The sequence below is a fragment of the Chionomys nivalis genome, chromosome X, assembly GCF_950005125.1.
Source record: "Chionomys nivalis chromosome X, mChiNiv1.1, whole genome shotgun sequence".
NCBI classification, from domain to species: domain Eukaryota; kingdom Metazoa; phylum Chordata; class Mammalia; order Rodentia; family Cricetidae; genus Chionomys; species Chionomys nivalis.
In genome coordinates, this window is record NC_080112.1 from 81,158,229 (window position 1) to 81,181,750 (window position 23,522).

A 23,522-nucleotide genomic window follows, 5' to 3' on the forward strand; every position below is an offset into this window, starting at 1 on the left:
TATATATGAATGATTCCTTTGTTTTGAAAAAAATTCCATATTTCATTGTTGTCTTTGACTTTTCATATTTGCACATCATAAAAACATTCACCGCTCCCAAATTTTGTTCAAATGGCCTTATTCAAGAGAGAACCCCGCATTAAGTAGCCTGTTATCTAAATTTCAGTATCTCTCAGACACCTATAAATAATATGCTAAGTCTCTCTAAGAGTCTACTTCTCATTCTTTAAGGTTCATTTTCTTGGAACTTGTTCAAAACTTTTTTAAAAATTTATTTATTTATTTATTTATTTATTTATTTATTTATTTATTTATTTATTAAAGATTTCTGCCTCCTCCCTGCCACTGCCTCCCATTTCCCTCCCCCTCCCCCATCCAAGTCCCCCTCCCTCGTCAGCCCTAAGAGCAATCAGGGTTCCCTGCCCTGTGGGAAGGTCAAGGACCACCCACCTCAGTCCAGGTCTAGTAAGGTGAGCATCCAAACTGCCTAGGCTCCCACAAAGCCAGTACGTGCAGTAGGATCAAAACCCAGTGCCATTGTTCTTGACTTCTCAGCAGTCCTCATTGTCCACTATGTTCAGGGAGTCTGGTTTTATCCCATGCTTTTTCAGACCCAGGCCAAGTGGCCTTGGTGAGTTCCCGATAGAACATCCCCATTGTCTCAGTGTGTGGGTGCACCCCTCAAGGTCCTGAGTTCCTTGCTCGTGCTCTCTCTCCTTCTGCTCCTGATTTGGACCTTGAGATTTCAGCCCGGTGCTCCAATGTGGGTCTCTGTCTCCTTTCTTCGCCTGATGAAGGTTAATATTCAGGAGGATGCCTATATGTTTTCTTTGGGTTCACCTTATTTAGCTTCTCTAGGATCACAAATTATATGCTCAATATCCTTTATTTATAGCTAGAAACCAATTATGAGTGAGTACATCCCATGTTCCTCTTTTTGGGTCTGGCTTACCTCACTCAGGATAGTGTTTTCAATTTCCGTCCATTTGCATGCAAAATTCAAGAAGTCATTGTTTTTTACTTCTGAGTAGTACTCTAATATGTATATATTCCATACTTTCTTCATCCATTCTTCCATTGAAGGGCATCTAGGTTGTTTCCAGGTTCTGGCTCTTACAAACAATGCTGCTATGAACATAGTTGAGCATGTACTTTTCAGTTCCAAGTTTTGAACAAAGGAACATAAGGAAAGATATTCCTTTGTTCAAAACTTGGAACTGAGTTCAGATTTCCAAAACCATAAAAGCTGGAGAGAGGAATGCTTATCTTTAAACCCACTTCTTCCAAAAGAAGATGGGAGACAGAGACAGTAAAGTCACTGGAGACTGTAAGACAAGCTTGACTGGCTTTTGTAGCAGTGAATAATAAGAGAAACTGTTTCAAACTATGTATACCACATGCCCAATTCATACAAATAAACAAACATGAATGAGTACACACATAAATGCTTCATTTACACACAAAATATTTTTAAAAATATTTGAATTTCTTTATAGAACATTTTGTGAAATCCCTTGATCAGTGATAGATTTGTAAGTTAACATAGCATTGCTTATATCCATAGTATATTCATCAGTTTCTTAAAGATAGGAAGAATTTGTGCATATTCATCTCTGTATGCAAACTCAACTTGATGGCTAGCTATCAAATGATTTTTGAAATAGTGGTAAATTTAGTGATTACTAACAATTAGTAAATAATAAAAATACAAACAATTGTATAAATAAAAAATTAGGAAGTTACCAAACAACAGTAAAAATATTATAATTAAGAGTCCTATCTAAAATAGTATAACACGTGGTAATGTCAGTTAAATGCTATTTCTTAGTTAGGGCTTTTATTGCTGTGAAGAGACACCATGACCACAGCAACTTTTATAAAGGAAAACTTTTAATTTGGGCTGGCTTACAGTTTCAGAGGTTTAGTCCATTTTTGTCATGGCAGGAAGCATAGCAACATTTAAGCAGACATGGTGCCGGAAAAGAAGCTGAGAGTTCAACATCTGGAACCGCAGGCAGCAGAAGATAACTACCACACTAGGCTGCCTCCACACTGACACACTTCCTGCAACAAGGCCACATATACTCCAAAAAGACCACACCTCCTAATAGTGCCACTAGCTATGGGTCAAGCATTCAAACACATGAGTCTATGAGGGTTATTTCTATTCAAACCACATGCTATTAGAATAATGTTTTGAAAAATACTTGAATCACATGTAGATCTTTAGGATAGTATGATTAGAAACAACAGTTATAAGAGGTACCAGTGAACACTAGGTTCAATGAGAGACTCAGTCTTACAATTTTAAGTTGAAAAAAATAGAGGCAAATGTCTGACATTGACTCTAGTCTCCACAGGGGTATGCAGATCTGAGCATGCATATGCATACAAGCATACATCACAAAAATAAAATAAGTTTAAAATTAAAAAATTGACATGACTGAGAACAGTATCACATTTTAGTGACCTTTGTGGTTAGGTATCTCATGACAAATATTTAAACCAATTTATCATCATAAAATCATATGCTTGATATGCCCTTTTACAAATAATTTTTTCATGTTGTTCAATAGTACAGTACTTCTTAATAACTGTGTACTTATTATTTGCTCTCCAGACAGATTGTGTCTTACTGCTTTGTACTATTACCTTAAATAGGGAATATTATTAGAAACAGCCACACTGTCTTTTTTGTGTGTTTCTGCCAGGCAGTTACCCTTTGTCACTAATTTATACCAGTATATAATTAAAGTACATTGATACATGTACTCGAAGACCATAGCATTGAAGAAAATAATTACATTTTAAACACTTTTGACATATGATTTGGTATAGAAAATTAGTAATTTCACCTTTATTTTATATTTATTATAGAGAATATTACTTTAGGGTACTAATCGTCTTCACCATTATACAAATATCTTCAATACCATTATGTTATCAGGAGCACTAGAATAACTTCATATACTTTTCAAAATATACTCTTATTTTATTTTAGCAATAAAATCATAAAGTCTTTCAAAGAGGAAATATTTCATTATAGGCAAATCATATATGCCTTATACTAGTGAATATCTTTCAGAGTATGCCTATTTGATTGTGCAACCAAAAAAGGGTAAAAATTTTTAACAATATCTTATGGACTCCTGTGATGATAAGGGAAATTTGATGAGAAAGCTTATGTCTTTGTAAAAATTTTATTACCAGTTTCTAACAGGAAATTACCATTCAATATTCCTAAACTCTTTCCAAAATATGATTTCATGTTTATGCATAAAAATATACTTGAAACATGGAGGGAATGGCAAAAAAGTTTATATACTCTCCTGTGCACTTTGATGACAACATTGTCCATAATGAAATTCAATAATTTTAGTTCAATTTTAAAGCTAAGATATTGGTAAATATCTACATTTCCACAATGATATAACATTGAGGTTTTTTTTTGTTTGTTTTGTTTTTGGTTTTTTTTTTTTTTTTTTTTTGGTTTTTCGAGACAGGATCTCTTTGTAGCTTTGGAGTCTATCCTGGAACTAGCTCTTGTAGACCAGGCTGGCCTCGAACTCACAGAGATCTGCCTGCCTCTGCCTCCTGAGTGATGGGATTAAAGGTGTGCACCACCCACCACCACCGCCCTGCTAACATTAGCTTCTTGATAACTGTAGAAGATATAGATGCTGTTAACTCTCATACCAAAATGTATATCAAATACAAGGATATGTTTTTCTCTCTAAACATGGAGATTTTATATATTATAAATGGTATAGCCCAGGAACAAATAAAGTTCTTAAAATTTCTAGAAATACAATGAATCAATGTAGATAGCTTTATTGTAACAAATTTGTAAAGCTATAGTTGTATATTGGTCACAGCATTTTGTAAATTCTTATATAGTGATTTATCTTTTAAAGAGTTAGCTCTATCAACTTGAAGAAAATGACTATCTGAAGTAAATGACCATGTTTTATTTATAGCTTAAAAAGCTTCACATGGCATTTAATTGAGAAGAAAATTTAGGGTCATGGCCTCCCCTTAAAAATCAAATAAAACTCACCATAATACTTTTAAGGAAATTGTTTTGTTTACACAGATTTCTATTGTGATGTGAACATTAAAGTTAGATTGTTTATATATTTGTCTACTCTTGCTCATATATTATTCTTCTCTCAGTTTACAGAAGTCAGTTAACAAGATACAAGAATGAAGACAAAACTGTGAGATTCAAAGAGGCATCTTCAAGTCTCAGTGCCATGCAGCTGTCACAGGGGAAAAGAAAGGGAAAACATGGCTGTAGTTTTTCTCCAGACTCTCATACATTCACCGATGAGAAGTATCACAGAAAAGCCAGCCGGAAAATATCTGTATATAAGCGCCATTGTAGGGAGTATAGATATGCCCGTGGTTTTGAGAGTTTAAAGTATCAAATTACTCCTATTCCTCTAAGTTCTGAGACTTGCGCCTCTAATGTATCATCAGTTGTTGGCAGCCCAAATTCTAAGAGTTCTAAGTCTGTCACAAGACAGAAGACTCGAAGAAGTATTACATCTTCTTTGGATGTGGAAACTCAAAGATGTGCCAGATGTTTTATGGAAATCAGTAACTCTTCTTTTCATAAATGCTCCACAAATTCTGATGATTCTGACTCTGACTCTCCTTTACATAGCCAAATTTCCTCAGATTCTAAATGTTCTTTGGGTTCTAAAACTGGTCGACACCTGAAGACTTCTCGAAATAGCCCTTTATCTCGATCCCTGGATCCTAAGCATTGTGTGGGCATCCCCTTCTCTCTGCACAGGGAAGATTTTAAATCTTTGGATTCCACCTCTTATTTACATTGTGAAAGTTGTTCAGCTCTCCAAAATCTTAAGAAATCTGCCGCTACCCAAACCATTCCTATAAAATCTGAAAAAATCATGGGCCAGCATAGTACCTCTGGCCACATAATGTCAACGCCAAAAAGATTATCTGCAAGTGAAAGCAAATTCAATCTTACTGCCAAAACTCAAAATAAGGATAATTCTGATGGTAGCATTATTAAACTTATCAGTGCTGGACATATCAAAGATGTGGCTGATGTTGAAAACAAACTTCTTTCCAAAGATGAGACAGACCATGAAGATGAGACAAATACTGAAGAGGAAACAGATGTTGAAGATGAAACAGACACTGAAGATGAAGACAACCAAGATAAGAAAGATCCCAAAGATAAATCTGACCCCGATGGCAGTGATCCTAAAGATGGAAACTCTGAAAATAATACTGATAACAATAGTGGGTCTGATCCTAGTGGTGCTTCTGGGCCTACAAGTGGACCTGATTCCATCAAGGATGATGACTCTAAAAATGGAATTGATCATAACAACGAATCTGACCCTGCCATTGATAAGGCCTCCAGCATTGATGCTAACTTGAAATATTATACTGATTTAGGCAATGCTCCTGATCTGGCAGAAGATGTCAATCAACACAATAATGCTGACTCCAAGGGTAGCACAACTCCAAACTCTGCCTCTGGAAACAAAAATAGAACTGTGCTGGACTATATTTCTAGTTCCAACTATGATTCTGTTCCTAGAAATGACACTGGACAAGGAAACAATACTTACTCTGAGACTATTAGACCAATTTCCAACAGTTTTTACTTCATCCAAAATGAAACTGATCCCAAGAACTACCCTAGCCCCCAAAACAGCCATGGACTCCCAAAGGATACTGAGTCTAACTATAATACCAAACCCAGTAATGCTACTAGCCACAATGTTGTACCTAACAATATTTCTGACTCTAACTATGACACAGAAGCTTCTAGCACTGCTAATCACAAACATACAGCTGCCATAAAATATTATTCAGACCTTAATGATATCACAGGGTTTACATATGAAGTAAGATCAAGTTTTCTAGTCAGCCCAAACTATTTTGGCAGAAAGAAATATGCTAATATAACCAGCTTTGCACTTAGCACTATCAATGCCATTGATACTAGCAACATCATCAGCTGTACTGCTGCTATTAGCTCTCAGTTTACTGCTGGAAAAAACAATGCCCCAGAAAATAAACATTTCCTTAGTCATTTTAATGGATTCAACATTATCATCAAAAATATTCAGAATGATCATAATTCTTCTAGTACCAGCAATATTAACATTCTAACTGATAATGAATTAAAAACCAGTTCTATATCATCATCTATTCTTAAAATTGTTTATAGAAATATCTCACATTTTATTACTGGCACAAATCATACTTCTTATCCTGATTTTTTGATAACTTCCGAATTTTATGATCCAGTTGAATTTGTTAAAGCTTATATAATTTTTGATAACCAAAATATTGGTGCTCAATTCCAAAACACTGCTGGATACATGGACCCTGATACTTCTAAGTATGCCACTGGGTCAATAGATGCCGTTGATTCCAAAGAATCTGGCTTTTTAAAAGATTTTTTTGGGGTCCAGAACCCAATTGGCATCAAGGATCCTTCTCCTTTCAAGATTCTTTCCAATCTAAATATTCCACTCCACAGTTTTGATGTTATAGTTGAAGCTGAACTACCAGATGTTATGAAGTTTGCTATATCATCAGGTGCTGTGAATAATTTATTTAAGGTAAGTTTACATAAATATACATTTCAAATTCATTCTCAGTTTCTTGTAACTTTAGCATTAGGTTATTGATTTTAGTTTAAAATTAATGGATATGTAAACTGTGGAATAGTGGAGACAAAGTATCCAGTATTATTTATTTTTCATGGGAAAGGCTGTAGTGTGATTTTCAATAGGAAATATTCATCTTCTATACATTGGTGAATGGAAAACTAACCGAATAGGCTGTAATAGACTGTTCTACTTCTCTACCTCCTTAATAATGTTTGAATAGTTCATAAATGTAAACCTAGTCACAAGCAAGCCAGTAGATTTTTACATAAGTATTGCTCGCATGTACCCTTGTTTGGCTATTCACCTTAGAGAAAAGGTGAAGGGAATTATGGAAGGGATGGGACAGAAGGAAGGAGGAAAAAAAGAAGAGCAATCAAAATTAATCTTAAGTATTGTGAATGAAACCATTTAACCAAAATCAACTTTGAAAACACTGATAGTTTTAAGGAAGGTTTTTGAAGTAGCTTTGGCATTCTAAACTCTCATTTACTTTTAAATAAATAACACTTGAGTTATTTTGATGACATGTAAGAAATCAAAACCCACTAATAGATTTTATAACTTTAGTTTAAAATCTGTTTATCTTATTTTTCTTTATAATAAATAAACCTATGTTTTTATCAATTATTTCCTCTAGTATGAACTATATTCACAAATTAAGATTGCTTAAGTACATAGAGAACTATTTTTGACAATAACAAAGTACAGTTATTTTTGTGTAACTTTACCAACACATTATCAATAAGGCATAATTAAGTTGATATACATTGCATTTTATACAATAGACACGGTAAACTTAGACTTCAGTGTCTTTGTGCAAATGTTCAACTTCATGTAATTTGCTTTTTTTAAATAAGTAAATGAATACAACTATACATTTAGAGTGAAGCACAGATTCAAATAATCAAAATAGAAGTACAAAATTATCTCCTTAATGCTTTTACTTTGATAGAGAACAGTTTTATGGTTTTTTCCCTAGAGACAGCATCTTCGTAGAAACAGCAAGTATGGTTTTTGTTATTCTTATATAAACTTAAAGCTCATATTGGGTATTTATAAGTAATAAAAGAGTATTTCTCAGATAAAATATTTAGAATTTAAAGTTTTTTCTTGTCTTTCCATTTCTCTCAAGTGAACCTTTGTTTGCATTAGTATGAAAAAAAATTGAAATATTAGTTTATTCTTTTGGTATTCTTGGCCAAATGAAAGCATGGTTTTAACGTTTTATCTTTCTCTATTAAATATACCTTCCTTTTTTTCCTAATCTGTGGCTTTCTGTGTAGCTGGGTGACTGGACCCTGGAGTCCCCCTCTTCTCCTTTTCTCCTCAATCTTCTTCCAAGATTTCTCGTATTTATTCTCTCTGTCTGCCAGCCCCATCTATCCCTCTCCTGCCTGGCTATTATCCACTCAGCTCTTTATTAGACCAATCAGATGTTTTAGACAGGCAAAGTAACACGGCTTACAAAGCAACGTAAAAGAATGCAACACATCTTTGCATTATTAAACAAATGTTTCACAGCATAAACAAATGTAGCACATTTTAAGCTAATATTCCACATTTCCTCTTTGGTCTAAATAAAAATGAAAGGTTTTAATTTTAACATAATAAAACTATGTGCAACAAAACAGTTATCCAGTAAGTATTACATTTACAATATTTAGTCTATTTGTATTTTGCAAATTTAGAGAAAATACTCCATTATCTATCTTAGGTAATCCAAAATTTTATACCTGATTTACTTTCTATCCTAACTAAGGAAAACTGCAAATATAACTATCTAGACTCAACTCCATGAAAAGCCTCAGAAGGATGTAATATTACCTAACAACAGAGAAATCGGCTGCCATAAGAGTCATCCAAAGTTTCTCTGAAATTTTAGGGCATCCATCTTAAGCCTACAGGCCTAGACAGACTCTGGCAGACTCGTCTATGAAGCAGAAAGTTTGAAGGATTGTCCTACCTGGTTTTGGCAATGTGCAGGAGTCACTTTCCTGTGAGTCCTGCGTGGGCAGTCTGTACTTGATCCATTATTGATCCTAAAGGAATCTACAGTCTCCTGTCTCATGTAGGATCAAAAGCAAAACCTATTCTCCAAAGCAGCACATCTTTTAAGTTTCACTTTACAGATACATAATTTTACTTCCATTTTAAAGTTAAGGCATTCTTAAAGTATATAGGCTGGTTTATTTCAGTAGTCTCTCAATTCCAGTTGCTTTAGCAGCTATCATTTGCTTCTCAGCAATCAAAAAATTCAAAAGCAGCACAATAACATACAGAATCCAGACATCCTGTGTATTTCCTATCTCAATGTGACCTTTTCCTTTTTTACTATTTTACTTCTTTCTTTAAATACTTTATTGTTTTTAATATATTTCTTTATTTTACTGTCTATATCATTTTTTTTTCTTAAGCCTACTCACATTGTTATACACACTGTAACCTTTTGGAAGATTTTTTTTTTCCAATCTGGATCTGTCTTCTTGCATATCTTTAGTCTTTTTTGATCACATGAACCTTTAAACTCTTAGCTAAGAGACATGACTATGACTTCTGCACAGCTTTGGAGGCTGACTCTGCCCACTTCTAATTTGGTGAAAGCTAAGTCTAAAGTTCTCAGCTAGGTTGAAGGTACGTTTGACCAGGAACTGTATGCAACCCCCAGCTATGGAATGCTTGTGTCCTGCACTGTGACAGGCATTTTTCACTTAGATTTTTGTTTCTATAAAGTGTGGGAAAGGTTGTTTAAGTACTCTGTTCTAAGACAGAGTTTCTTTTTTAATTTTTTAAAATATCTTTTTTTTTCATTTTATGTGCCAATCCAAGTTCCCAGTCCCTCCCCTTCTCCTGTTCCCTCCACCTTGCCCCCTTACCTCCCCCCACCATCCACTCTGCAGAGAGGGTAAGGCACATTGCTTTGAGGAAGGACCAAGGCCCCCTCTACTATATCTAGGTCGAGTAAGATATTCCTCCAAAGAGAATAGATTCCCAAAAAGTCAGGGCAAGCAGTAGGAATAAATCTTGGTCCCACTGCCAATGGGACCAGAAGTCTAAGGTACAGTTTCTTAAAAGAGCCACATCATTTTTTTCCAGTTTTCTCGGGCACTAGGAATATTCAAGCCTCATGTTGGTGTGCCAAAATGTTGTTGGGTTTTTTGTTGTTGTTGTTGTTTCATTATTTTGGCTCTTTGGAGGGACCCACCACCCATCTACCAAATAAATACACACAGAGAGACTTATTCTTACTTATGAATGCCCAGCCTTAGCTTGGCTTGTTTTTAGCCAGATTTTTCTTAAATTATCTCATCTACCTTTTGCCTCTGGGCTTTTATATTTCTCTATTCTATATACCTTTCGTTTTTTTCTTAATCTGTGGCTTTCTATGTAGCTGGGTGACTGGACCCTGGAGTCCCCCTCTCCTTCTCCTTTTCTCACTCCTCAATCTTCTTCCCAGATTTCTCGTATTTATTCTCTCTGTCTGCCAGCCCCATCTTTCCCGCTCCTGCCTGGCTATTACCCACTCAGCTCTTTATTAGATCAATCAGGTGTTTTAGACAGGCAAAGTAACATAGCTTACAAAGCAACATAAAAGAATGAACACATCTTTGCATTATTAAACAAATGTTCCACATCATAAACAAATGTATCAGATCTTAAACTAATATTTCATAACAGAAGGACATTTATACATTTAATTTGTTTATTTAATAGACCTTAAAAGAAATGTTAAATGTCCACATAGTCTAGAAAATGCAATATCCTTCAAAAACATATACCTCAATATTTACAAAGAGATAATCAATTTTCCCACTCCTTGCTTTTTATGCTATATTTTCTTACAGTTGAAGATGTGTTTCTTAGAAATTTTCTGTATGACATACCACGAAAGATCTCCTGTTCAAAGATAAAGGCAACTTGCTCAAGGTCTGTTAATTGTTCAACTTCTTTACTTAGAGGACCATCAGTTTACCAGACATTACCATAAAGTATCTATTTGATATAACAATTTAATATTTTTCCATGTTACTAAAGTGTTTGATGGTCTCTTAGTGTTATATTACTTGTCAGATAAGGACTTTTATCATTCATATTTTCATAGTGTTTAGTTATTGAACCAGGGCCACTGTTGTGTTAGACAAGTGATCTACCATTTAACTACAGCTATAACTAAGAAAGGGACTTGAAAATGTTCAGTTTGATATAATAAACTGAATTGTATTCTCCTTTTGGTATAGTTAAAGGTTTCAAATTGAAAGTAACCGAAGTAATTCTCTCCAAAAATTCTGAGAGGAAAAAAAAAAACCTGAGCAATTAAAAAAAAAGAGAGCTTCTACTAATGTAAATCTTTCATTTTTTCTCTTGATAATTTGTGAGAAAAATCATCATTAATCTTATAATATATAAAGATGTTATCAGATGAGGTGGCACATGTCTTTAATTCCAGCACTCCAGGGGCAGAAACAATCAGATAGATCTCTGTGAGTTCTGCATAGCCTCATCTACATAGCACATTCCACACAGACCAACGAATGCTATATAAGACTCTGTCTCATACAAGAAAAATTGATTTAAATTTTCTTTAAAACTTTTCTCTATGTTATGTGTAGTTTTCTGAGGCAAATACAAACGTACAAAGGCCTAAGTGAGGAATCCAAAGTGAACCAGTTGTCCCAAGTTCTGGATAAGAAATACCTTTGTTACTGCTCTTGTGTATAGAAAAATAAATGCCCGTGATCCTTTCTGAAAAAAAAAATAAAAAAAAAAAAACTCAGATCGTAATTTTCCTGATTTTTCAGGGATTCTTATCCAATTCTCTTTATTATAGCATCAGAGCTACATTTTTCATCTCGTAAATTGTATGCTACAAATAGATACTGCTAATAGCTAAATAAATACATAGTGATAGACAATGAAGAAAGAAAAGTGTTATAGGCCCTGAATAATAATTATAGATAATTATATAAGAATATCAACCAGAAAAAATTACTAAGATTATTGATTATGAGGGCTTAAGCAAAAGTTCAGAAAAATTAAGTATTTAATTCATTCAAAATATTCTTAATAAAAATTGTAAATAATATGTAAGGTTACATAAAAAGGTTGAGAAATCAAAGAAATTATAAGATAGATGAAATTTGCAGTTATTCAAGCTCTTAGTAATATGAAGTACAATTTTATGTAGTTACATTGTCTCTCTTTCCCATATGAAGAATTAGAAGCATAGAATAATTAAGTAATGTTTCCATGATTACATAGCTGTCAAATTAAATAGCATATAATTAAACATATAGAGTTAATTTGTATATTAGCTATAGCATTCTATTTTAGCAATCAAATATAGTAAATAGAGCATTAATGTAATATATCATATATATATAGGTTACAAAGTAAATATCACTATGGTTCCATCTTAATATTTTAATAAATAGTATTTTTCCTGTTATTATAAGGTAATCATAGCAGTTTCTAGAGTAAGGACTTGAATTTTTCAAGGATCACAATATTCAATATTTTCTATTACAATAATTATTTGAAATAAGCAGAAATATATTTTTTTACTACCACTTATATTCCTTAGTTTGTTTTTATCCTGTTGTTGCAGCTCAAACTCCAGTTAGCAGACAAACTTTGGCCTTTGATTAATAAAAAGAATACCTTGAGATGGAAAAGACAAAAGCACAACCAAGAACGTTCTGAGAATAAGAGCAAATAACTTCAAAAAGAACTACAAAGATTCCTGAGCAATGTTTATTTTATGTTTATTATTCTTAGATATTCTCCACATTATATGTCCAAACTTTTATTTTCTGTTGTGGCCACAAATATTTCAAAGTACCATGTAGCATTTGCCCCCATCCATATTACTTACATATGGTAGACTCTGGAATTAGGAAAAGGACACACTGTAATCCTCTCTAGACATACAAAAATAAATTTTATTGTTAAGTATTCAAAATATAGACATGTTTTTCAAGCAGAAATTCTTCCTTGTATTCTCAAGACAGTTTTACCTTTAAAATAATTTTAAGGCATATTTTATTTATGTCTTATATATTTGTGGTGACCATTCTAGATTTAAAAGAACATATACTGAATGAATATCTATTTCATTGTTAATTTTAATTGTTGTTGCTACTGTCTTGTGAGTATGGAACTCAAAATTAAAATAGTTAAGACTCATCATTATTGTTCCGTGTTTGTTTAACTTTCTATTTGTCTCATTCAAGTGAAGCTGTCTATGGGGTCCTCCTGTAAGAAACAATATATTTATAGGACTTAACAGGATAACTGAAAAATAATCAAAATAAAGAAAAATTTATTTTCTTTTCAATTAGAAAGCAGAGCTGGGTTTCTAGGCATATTTGAATAAACACCTCTTTTGACTGTTGAATTTCAGGTACACTACATACTAGACAATCAAGCCATGTTAATTTGAGACATTTTTGTATAAGATGCAGAGAAGACACTCTGTGTGCTCTATTAGTCATTACTTAAATTTAAATGTCTTCTTCAGCTTTCCAAGTTTCCTAAATTTTTCCGTGCTTTACTTTGTTTATACATGTGTGCACACATACACCCCATGTTCTCTTTTGTATCTTCCCTCAAGATAAAAATTACTTCCTTCAGAAGCCTCATATAAACAGTATGCATTGATTCCATCCTCAAGTTTCTAGTTATCAGTTATCCATACATTTGGGAAACTACCAATAGTTTAGCATGCATAGAGTTCATGGTGTAAATGAGGTGGTGGTAGTAACTCATATGGGAAACAGATGTGAGACCCTTGTTTACCATAATAGAAAAAATAAGTCTTCTCTCAGAAAATGTATAATTATTAAGAATTTAAAGCAGGGTAATAATATGATCTGATTGAGCTGCAAAGAACTCCGTTGATTGGTGGTATGGGGATGGATTTTAGAGAAAGCTGAGAGTTAAGGGGACTGACTAGAAAGCTTGCTTCCCTGTATTATTCTAGACATTAACTCACATGTTCTTGAAATAAGGCAGAAGACAGTGAATATGGAGTAGGGAAAATATACTTGGGATATTAAAATAAAAGCAACTTAAAATTTGTAAATAGATGCATGAGTAAACAAGGAAAATACTTAAGACAACTCAGTTTTCTAATGTGAATGATATTGGTGGTATGACTGATCAAAAATAGAAAACACGGAATATTATGTTTACCTGAGGAGATAGAATTACATTTGACTTAAGATTTAGATTTCAGAGTAACATCTAAAAATTATATACTTGACCCTGCAAGATTTATAAGTGGTTCCAGGTGTCTACTGTCACTCCTCATGATCTAAGTTTGATCCCTGAGACCTACGTGGTGGAAGAAAAGAACCAACTCCCATATTTTTTCCTCTGACCTCTACACATGTACCAGTACATGTGTACACAAACACATACACACAAGTTATAAATAATTTTAAAAATGAATGGAAAATTTTAAATGAAAGTGATGTTGCAAATTTATCTATCATAAGACCAGAATTTAAGTGCCCCTGTGAAGAAATAAAGCTAAGCATAACGATGTTAAGAATGTCTTGTTTTTAATGTGTTAAATTTCCAGAACCTTACATATTATTTTTTATATTATGTCAATGAAGAAGAAAAACAAGAAAGTAACAAACTACCTATTTACAATGAACACAAACATTCATTGATTTCTGAGCCTTTTCTGCATAATCATAGCTTATGTACAAGTAAATTTTCTTTTTAATTCATTACATTCAATAGCAAATTTCTTTTTTTTTTTTTTTTTTTTGCCTGATTTGTACATGAAGTTTTTTTTTTGTTTTTTTTTTTTTTTTTTTATTATTATATATTTTTTTTTATTCTTTTTTAATTAAAATTTCCAACTGCTCCCCGTTTCCCATTTCCCTCCCCTCCTCCCACACATTGCCCCCTCCCCCCTCTCCCCTCCCCTAACCCCACTCCTCTTCTCCTCCCCCCAGTCCATTCCCCCTCCCTCTCGCTACTGAAGAGCAGTCCAAATTCCCTGCCCTACAGGAAGACCAAGGTCCTCCCACTTCCATCCAGGCCCAGGAAGGTGAGCATCAAAACAGGCTAAGCTCCCACAAAGCCAGTTCATGTATTAGGATCGAAACCTAGTGCCATTGTCCTTGGCTTCTCATCAGCCTTCATTGTCCGCCATGTTCAGAGAGTCCAGTTTCAACCCATGCTTATTCAGTCCCAGTCCAGCTGGCCTTGGAGAGCTCCCAATAGATCAGTTCCACTGTCACTGTGGGTGGGTGCACGCCTCGTGGTCCTGATTTCCTTGCTCATGTTCTCCCTCCTTCTGCTCTTCATTTGGACCTTAAGAGCTCAGACGGTTGATCCAAATTGGGTCTCTGTCTCTCTCTCGATCCATCGCCAGATGAAAGTTCCTGTGCCATTCTCCTTGGCCTCTCGTCAGCTCTCATTGTCTGCCACATTCCGAGAGTCCGGTTTTATCCCATGTTTTTTTCAGTAGCAGTCCAGCTGACCTTGGTGAGCTCCCAATAGATCGGCCCCACTGTCTCAGTGGTTGGGTGCACCCCTCATGGTCCTGACTTCCTTGTTCATGTTCTCTCTCCTTCTGCTCCTCATTATAACCTTGGGAGCTCAGTCCGGTGCTCCAGTGTGGGTCTCTGGCTCTATCTCCATCCATCGCTAGATGAAGGTTCTATGGCGATATGCAAGATATTCATCAGTAAGATTATAGGATAGGTTCATTTCAGGTTCCCTATCCTCAGGTGCCCCAATGAACTAACTGGGGACATTGCCCTGGGCATCTGGTAGCCATTCCAAGTTCAAGTCTCTTGTCACCCCTTAGGTGGCTCCCTTACCTAAGGTATGAGTTTCCCTGCTCCCCTATCCAACCTTTCTTTATCCCCATTCACCCCGATTCCCCCAGTTCCCCTCATCCTCTCCTTCACACTTTTCTCTCCCCATCACCCCTCATCCCCATCCCACCCCACCCCCAAGATTCCAATTTTTTGCCCATCAGTCATGACTATTTCCCATAGCTGGGAGGATATCTATATGTTTTCCCTTGGGTTTACCCTCTTGTTTAGCTTCTTTAGGATCACAGATTATAGACTCAGTGGCCCCTATCCATGGCTAGAAACCAATTATGAGTGAGTACATCCCATGTTCTTCTTTTTGGGTCTGGGTTACCTCACTAAGGATCGTATTTTCTATTTCCATCCATTTGCATGCAAAATTCGAGAAGTCATTGTTTTTTACCGCAGAGTAGTACTCTAATGTGTATATATTCCACACTTTCTTCATCCATTCTTCCATTGCAAATTTCTATGAAGATGTTTCCTCTAGTTTTTAATGCCAAAGCATACTCAGAATATAGATTTTTAAAAATTCAGTAAATTATATAAAACAAGTTTTCAGAGTTACTCAACTTGGTCTCCTTGAAGATGGTATTCATTCTGTAAAATAAACCAACGAAGGTGTTAATATATAGGAAGGATATGGCATAAGGCTTTAACATCCTCTCCAAAGCTCCCCTGTAGTCCCTTTTTACTTGGTTTCCTGGATTCTGAGGTTGTCTCAAGTTATATATTCATATCCGAAGATTTGGAGTTAGGTGCACAGATAAGAGAAAACATTCAGTATTTGTATGTCTGGATCTAGATTACCTCATTCAATATATTTTCTAGTTCCACCCATTAATCTGAAATTTTATTGTTACTCCCTGTTTTTACTACCAAATACCATTCCAAAGCGTATCTGTATTATATTTTCATGATCCATTTTCCATATGAAGGGCAACTAGGTTGATTACATTTATTCACTATTGTAATAAAGCAAAAGTGAACATTTGCTAAATAAGTATCTGGAATAGGTTGTCAATTCCTTTAGGCATTTGCCAAGAAGCAGTATAACTGGTTCATGTGGTAGACTTATTTCTAGCTTTTGGATAATTATCACACAGATTTGCAGAGTGACTACCAGTATATAATCCTACCAGCAGTAAATGATGGCTTTCTTCTCCTTGTGTCCTATGCAGCATTTATTTTGTTGCCTTCAGTCATTCTGACTGAGGTAAGATACAATCTCAAAGCTGTTTTGATTTTCATTTCTCTAATTGCTAAGGATGATGAACATTTTTGAGATATTTCTTAGCCACTTTTGTTTGAAAACTGTTAACTTCCATAGCACATTTACTAAATATTTCATTTGTTTTAGGAGTCAATTTTTGAGTTCTTTATATATATATTTGATATTAATCTTCTATCATGTGTTTAGCTGAAAGGTTCTCTTCTTTACTCTTGATTGTTTCCTAAGCTGTTCAGAAGGTTTTAAGTTGCATGAGGTCCTACTTGTCAGTTGTTGGTCCTGGGTAAATGGAGTCCTTTTCAGAAATCTATTTCTTCACCTGTATCTTATATTATAATTGGTTTTTTATTCTTGAAGTTTCAAGTGAACAGTGAGGTCTTTGATCCATTTTGAGTTAATTGTTAGTAAGGGTGATCATGCCAACATCCAGTTTTCATATCATTTGTTGATGAAGCTATCTTTTCTCCAGTGTATGATTTTGTTGGCTTTGTCAGATATATTAGATGGCTGTAGTGATGATTACTGAATTTTCTTCTATTGGTCTACATGCTTGATTTTTTTGTGCTAGTACTGTACTGGTTTTTATTACAATGTAACATTGTGGTATATCTTTTTTTTTATTCTTTTTTACTTAAAATTTCCAACTGCTCCCCGTTTCCCATTTCCCTCCCCCTCCTCCCACATATTGCCCCCTCCCCCCGCTCCCCTCCCCCTATCTCCACTCCACTTCTCCTCCCCCTAGTCCACTCCCCCTCCCTCTCGATACTGAAGAGCAGTCCAAATTCCCTGCTCTACATGAAGACCAAGGTCCTCCCACTTCTACCTAGGTCCAGGAAGGTGAGCATCCAAACAGGCTACGCTCCCACAAAGCCAGTTCATGTATTAGGATCGAAACCTAGTGCCATTGTCCTTGGCTTCTCATCAGCCTTCATTGTCCGCCTTGTTCAGAGAGTCCAGTTTCAACCCATGCTTATTCAGTCCCAGTCCAGCTGGCCTTGGAGAGCTCCCAATAGATCAGTTCCACTGTCACAGTGGGTGGGTGCACCCCTCGTGGTCCTGATTTCCTTGCTCATGTTCTCCCTCCTTCTGCTCCTCATTTGGACCTTAAGAGCTCAGACGGTTGATCCAAATTGGGTCTCTGTCTCTCTCTCGATCCATCGCCAGATGAAAGTTCCTGTGCCATTCTCCTTGGCCTCTCGTCAGCTCTCATTGTCCACCACATTAAGAGAGTCCGGTTTTATCCCATGTTTTTTTCAGTAGTAGTCCAGCTGGCCTTGGTGAGCTCCCAATAGAACGGCCCCCCTGTCTCAGTGGTTGGGTGCACCCCTCCTGGTCCTGACTTCCTTGTTCATGTTCTCTCTCCTTCTGCTCCTCATTATAACCTTGGGAGCTCAGTCCGGTGCTCCAGTGTGGGTCTCTGTCTCTATCTCCATCCATTGCTAGATGAAGGTTCTATGGCGATATGCAAGATATTCATCAGTATGATTATAGGATAGGTTCATTTCAGGTTCCCTATCCTCAGGTGCCCCAATGAACTAACTGGGGACATTGCCCTGGGCTTCTGGTAGCCATTCCAGGTTCAAGTCTCTTGCCAACCCTTAGGTGGCTCCCTTAACTAAGGTATGAGTTTCCCAGCTCCCCCATCCAACCTTCCTTTACCCCCAATCACCCCGATTCCCCCAGTTCCCCTCATCCTCTCCTTCACACTTTTCTCTCCCCATCTCCCCTCTTCCCCATCCCACCCCACCCCCCAAGATTCCCATTTTTTGCCCATCAATCTTGTCTATTTCCCATAGCTGGGAGGATATCTATATGTTTTTCCTTGGGTTTACCCTCTTGTTTAGCTTCTTTAGGATCACAAATTATAGACTCAGTGGCCCCTATCCATGGCTAGAAACCAATTATGAGTGAGTACATCCCATGATCTTCTTTTTGGGTCTGGGTTACCTCACTCAGGATCGTATTTTCTATTTCCATCCATTTGCATGCAAAATTCGAGAAGTCATTGTTTTTTACCGCAGAGTAGTACTCTATATATATTCCACACTTTCTTCATCCATTCTCCTATTGAAGGGCATCTAGGTTGCTTCCAGGTTCTGGCTATTACAAATAATGCTGCTATGAACATAGTTGGACAAATGCTTTTGTCATATGCTAGGGCATCTCTTGAGTATATTCCCAAGAGTGCTATTGCTGGGTCCAGGGGTAGGTTGATCCCAATTTTTCTGAGAAACCGCCACACTGATTTCCAAAGTGGTTGCACAAGTTTGCAGTCCCACCAGCAATGGATGAGGGTACCCCTTTCTCCACAACCTCTCCAGCAAAGGCTATCCTTGGTGTTTTTGATTTTAGCCATTCTGACAGGTGTAAGATGATATCTCAAAGTTGTTTTGATTTGCATTTCTCTGATCGCTAAGGAGGTTGAGCATGACCTTAAGTATCTTTTGGCCATTTGAACTTCTTCTGATGAGAATTCTCTGTTCAGTTCAGTGCCCCAATTTTAATTGGGTTAATTATCCTTTTAAAGTCTAGTTTCTTGAGTTCTTTATATATTTTTGAGATCAGACCTTTGTCTGTAGCGGGGTTGGTGAAGATCTTCTCCCAGTCAGTAGGCTGCCTTTTTGTCTTAATGACAGTGTCCTTTGCTTTACAGAAGCTTCTCAGTTTCAGGAGGTCCCATTTATTCAATGTTGCCCTTAATGTCTGTGCTGCTGGGGTTATACATAGGAAGCGATCTCCTGTGCCCATATGTTGTAGGGTACTTCCCATTTTCTCTTCTATCAGGTTCAGTGTGTTCAGATTGATATTGAGGTCTTTGATCCATTTGGACTTGAGTTTTGTGCATGGTGATAGATATGGGTCTATTTTCATTCTTCTACAGGTTGACATCCAATTGTGCCAGCACCATTTGTTGAAGATGCTTTCTTTCTTCCATTGTATACTTTTAGCTCCTTTATCGAAAATTAGTTGTTCATAGGTTTGTGGGTTAAAATCCGGGTCTTCTATACGATTCCATTGGTCGACTTCTCTGTTTTTATGCCAGTACCACGCTGTTTTCATTACTGTAGCTCTGTAATAGAGTTTGAAGTCAGGGATGGTAATGCCTCCAGAAGTTCCTTTATTATATAAGATTGTTTTGGCTATCCTGGGTTTTTTGTTTCTCCATATAAAGTTGATTATTGTCCTTTCAAGATCTGTGAAGAATTTTGATGGGATTTTAATGGGGATTGCATTGAATCTATAAATTGCCCTTGGTAGAATTGCCATTTTTACTATGTTGATCCTCCCAATCCAGGAGCAAGGGAGATCCTTCCATTTTCTGGTATCCTCCTCAATTTCTTTCTTCAATGCCTTAAAGTTCTTGTCAAATAGATCTTTCACTTCCTTGGTTAGAGTTACCCCAAGATATTTTATGCTTTTTGTGGCTATCGTGAAAGGTGATGATTCTCTTATTTCCCTCTCTGCTTCCATATCCTTTGTGTATAAGAGGGCGACTGATTTTTTGGAGTTGATCTTGTATCCTGCCACATTACTAAAGGCGTTTATAAGCTGTAGGAGTTCTTTGGTAGAGTTTTTGGGGTCGCTCATGTACACTATCATATCATCTGCAAATAATGCAAGTTTAACTTCTTCCTTTCCAATTTGAATCCCCTTTATCCCCTTATATTGTCTTATTGCTATTGCTAAAACTTCGAGAACTATATTGAAGAGGTATGGAGAGAGTGGACAGCCTTGGCGTGTTCCTGATTTTAGTGGGATGGCTTTAAGTTTCTCTCCATTTAATTTGATATTAGCTGTCGGCTTGCTGTATATAGCTTTAATTAAATTTAGGTATGACCCTTGTATCCCTAATCTCTCCAAGACTTTTATCATAAAGGGATGTTGAATTTTGTCAAATGCTTTTTCAGCGTCTAATGAAACGATCATATGGTTTTTTTCTTTCAGTTTATTTATATGATGGATTACATTGATAGATTTGCGTATGTTAAACCAGCCCTGCATCTCTGGTATGAAGCCTACTTGATCATAATGGATAATTTTTCTAATGTGTTCTTGGATTCGGTTTGCCAGAATTTTGTTGAGGATTTTTGCATCGATGTTCATGAGTGAGATTGGCCTGTAATTTTCTTTCTTGGTTTGGTCTTTGTGTGGTTTTGGTATCAGAGTTACTGTAGCTTCATAAAAGGAATTTGGCAATGACTCTTCTGTTTCTATATTGTGAAATACCTTAAGGAGTATAGGTATTAGGTCTTCTTGGAAGTTCTGGTAGAATTCCGCATTGAAACCATCTGGTCCTGGACTTTTTTTGGAAGGGAGGTTTTTGATAACTGCTTCTAATTCTTCACGACTAACAGGTCTATTTAGGTTGTTCACCTGGTCCTGGTTTAACTTTGGTATATGGTATTTATCTAAAAAAGTGTCCATTTCTTTTACATTTTCCAGTTTTGTGGCATACAGGCTTTTGTAGTAAGATCTAATGATTCTCTGAATTTCCTCTGTGTCTGTGGTTATGTCTCCCTTTTCATTTCTGATCTTATTAATTTGCAAATTCTCTCTCTGCCGTTTGATTAGTTTGGATAGGGGTTTATCAATCTTGTTGATTTTCTCCAGGAACCAGCTTTTTGATTTATTGATTCTTTCAATTGTTTTCTGTGTCTCTATTTTGTTGATTTCAGCCCTCAGTTTGATTATTTCCAGTCTTCTACCCCTTCTAGGTGAGTCTGCTTTTTTTTTTCTAGAGCTTTCAGGTGGGCTGTTAAGTCTCCAATGTGTGCTTTCTCTGTTTTCTTTAAGTGGGCAGTTAATGCTATGAACTTTCCTCTCAGGACTGCTTTCATAGTGTCCCATAGGTTTCAGTATGTTGTTTCTTTATTTTCATTGTCTTCAAGGAAGACTTTAATTTCTTTCTTTATTTCTTCCTTAATCCAGGTATGGTTCAGTAGTTGACTATTCAGTTTCCATGAGTTTGTAGGCTTTCTGGGGGTAGCATTGTTGCTGAATTCTAGCTTTAATCCATGGTGATCTGATAAGATACAGGTGGTTATTAATATTTTTTTGTAACTGTGAATGTTTGCTTTGTTACCGAGTATGTGGTCGATTTTTGAGAAGGTTCCATGAGCTGCAGAGAAGAAGGTATATTCTTTCCTATTTGGGTGGAATATTCTATAGATGTCTGTTAAGTCCATTTGATTCATTACCTCCATTAATTCTCTTATTTCTCTGTTAGGTTTCTGTCTGATTGACATGTCCATTGGTGAGAGAGGAGTATTAAAGTCTCCTACTATTAATGTGTGCGGTTTGATGGCTGCCTTGAGTTTTAACAATGTTTCTTTTACGTACGTGGGTGCTTTTATATTAGGGGCATAAATATTCAGGATTGAGATTTCATCCTGATGAATTGTTCCTGTTATGAGTAGAAAATGTCCCTCTCCATCTCTTCTGATTGATTTAAGTTTGAAGTCAACTTTGTTAGAAATTAGTATGGCCACACCTGCTTGTTTCCTATGTCCATTTACTTGATAAGCCTTATCCCAGCCCTTTACTCTGAGTAGGTGCCTGTCTTTGTGGTTGAGGTATGTTTCTTGTAAACAGCAGAATGTTGGATCCTGTTTTCGTATCCAATCTCTTAGTCTGTGCCTTTTTATAGGTGAGTTGAGTCCATTGACATTAAGTGATATTAATGACCAGTGGTTGTTAACTCCGGTCATTTTTTTTTTTAGTAGTAGATTTTGTGTGTTTCCCTTCTTTGAGATGTGCTGGTAAAGGGTTTCTAGATGTCTGAGTTACTGTGGTCATTGTTGGACTCCTTGATTAGTGATTATCCTTCTATTACTTTCTGTAAGGCTGGATTTGTGGCTACGTATTGTTTAAATTTGTTTTTATCCTGGAAAATTTTGTTTTCTCCATTTATAGTGAACGAAAGCTTGGCTGGGTATAGTAGTCTGGGCTTGCATCCATGGTCTCTTAGTTTCTGCAGTACATCTATCCAGGACCTTCTGGCTTTCATGGTTTCCATAGAGAAGTCAGGTGTAAGTCTGATAGGTTTACCTTTATAAGTAACTTGGCCTTTTTCCTTTGCTGCTCTTAATATTCTCTCTTTATTCTGTATGCTTTGTGTTTTGATTATTATATGGCGAGAGGATTTTTTTTTTGATCCAGCCTATTCGGTGTTCTGTATGCTTCTTGAACCTTCATAGGTATATCTTTCTTTAGGTTGGGAAAGTTTTCTTCTATAATTTTATTAAATATATTTTCTGGACCATTGAGATGCGCTTCTTCTCCTTCTTCTATTCCTATTATTCTTAGGTTTGGTCTTTTTATTGTGTCCCATATTTCCTGAATGTTTTGTGATGAGAATTTGTTGGCCTTGCTGTTTTCTTTGATCAGCGTGTTTATTTTCTCTATGGTATCTTCAGAATCTGAGATTCTTTCTTCTATCTCTTGTATTCTGTTGCTTATGCTTGTTTCTGTAGTCTCTATTCGTTTACCTAGATTTTCCACATCCACCCGGCCCTCTGTTTGTGTTTTCTTCCTTGCCTCCATTTCAGTTTTCAAATCTTGAACTGTTTCCATTATCTGTTTGATTGTTTTTCCTTGGTTTCCTAGGGTATCATTCACTGATTTACTCAATTCTTCAAACTTTCTGTTATACTTCTCATCCATTTCTATAAGGGCATTTTTTACATGCTGTTTAAGGGCGTCAATCACTTTCATAAAGTCAATTTTATCTACTTCTTCATGATTAAGTTGTTCATGTCCTCCTGTTGTGAGGTCGCTGGGTTCTGGTGGTTTCAT

The 23,522-nt window shown here is 36.0% G+C and overlaps 1 protein-coding gene across 1 annotated transcript in view; it reads left to right on the forward strand.

Annotated features, from left to right (window-relative positions):
- Positions 1-23,522, forward strand: part of LOC130867349 (uncharacterized) — a 425,312-nt gene that overhangs the window by 240,718 nt on the left and 161,072 nt on the right. The window contains exon 12 of the mRNA XM_057759223.1: positions 4,174-6,611. Within this exon, the coding sequence (XP_057615206.1) occupies positions 4,174-6,611 (2,438 nt within the window). The remainder of the gene's footprint in view (positions 1-4,173; positions 6,612-23,522) is intronic.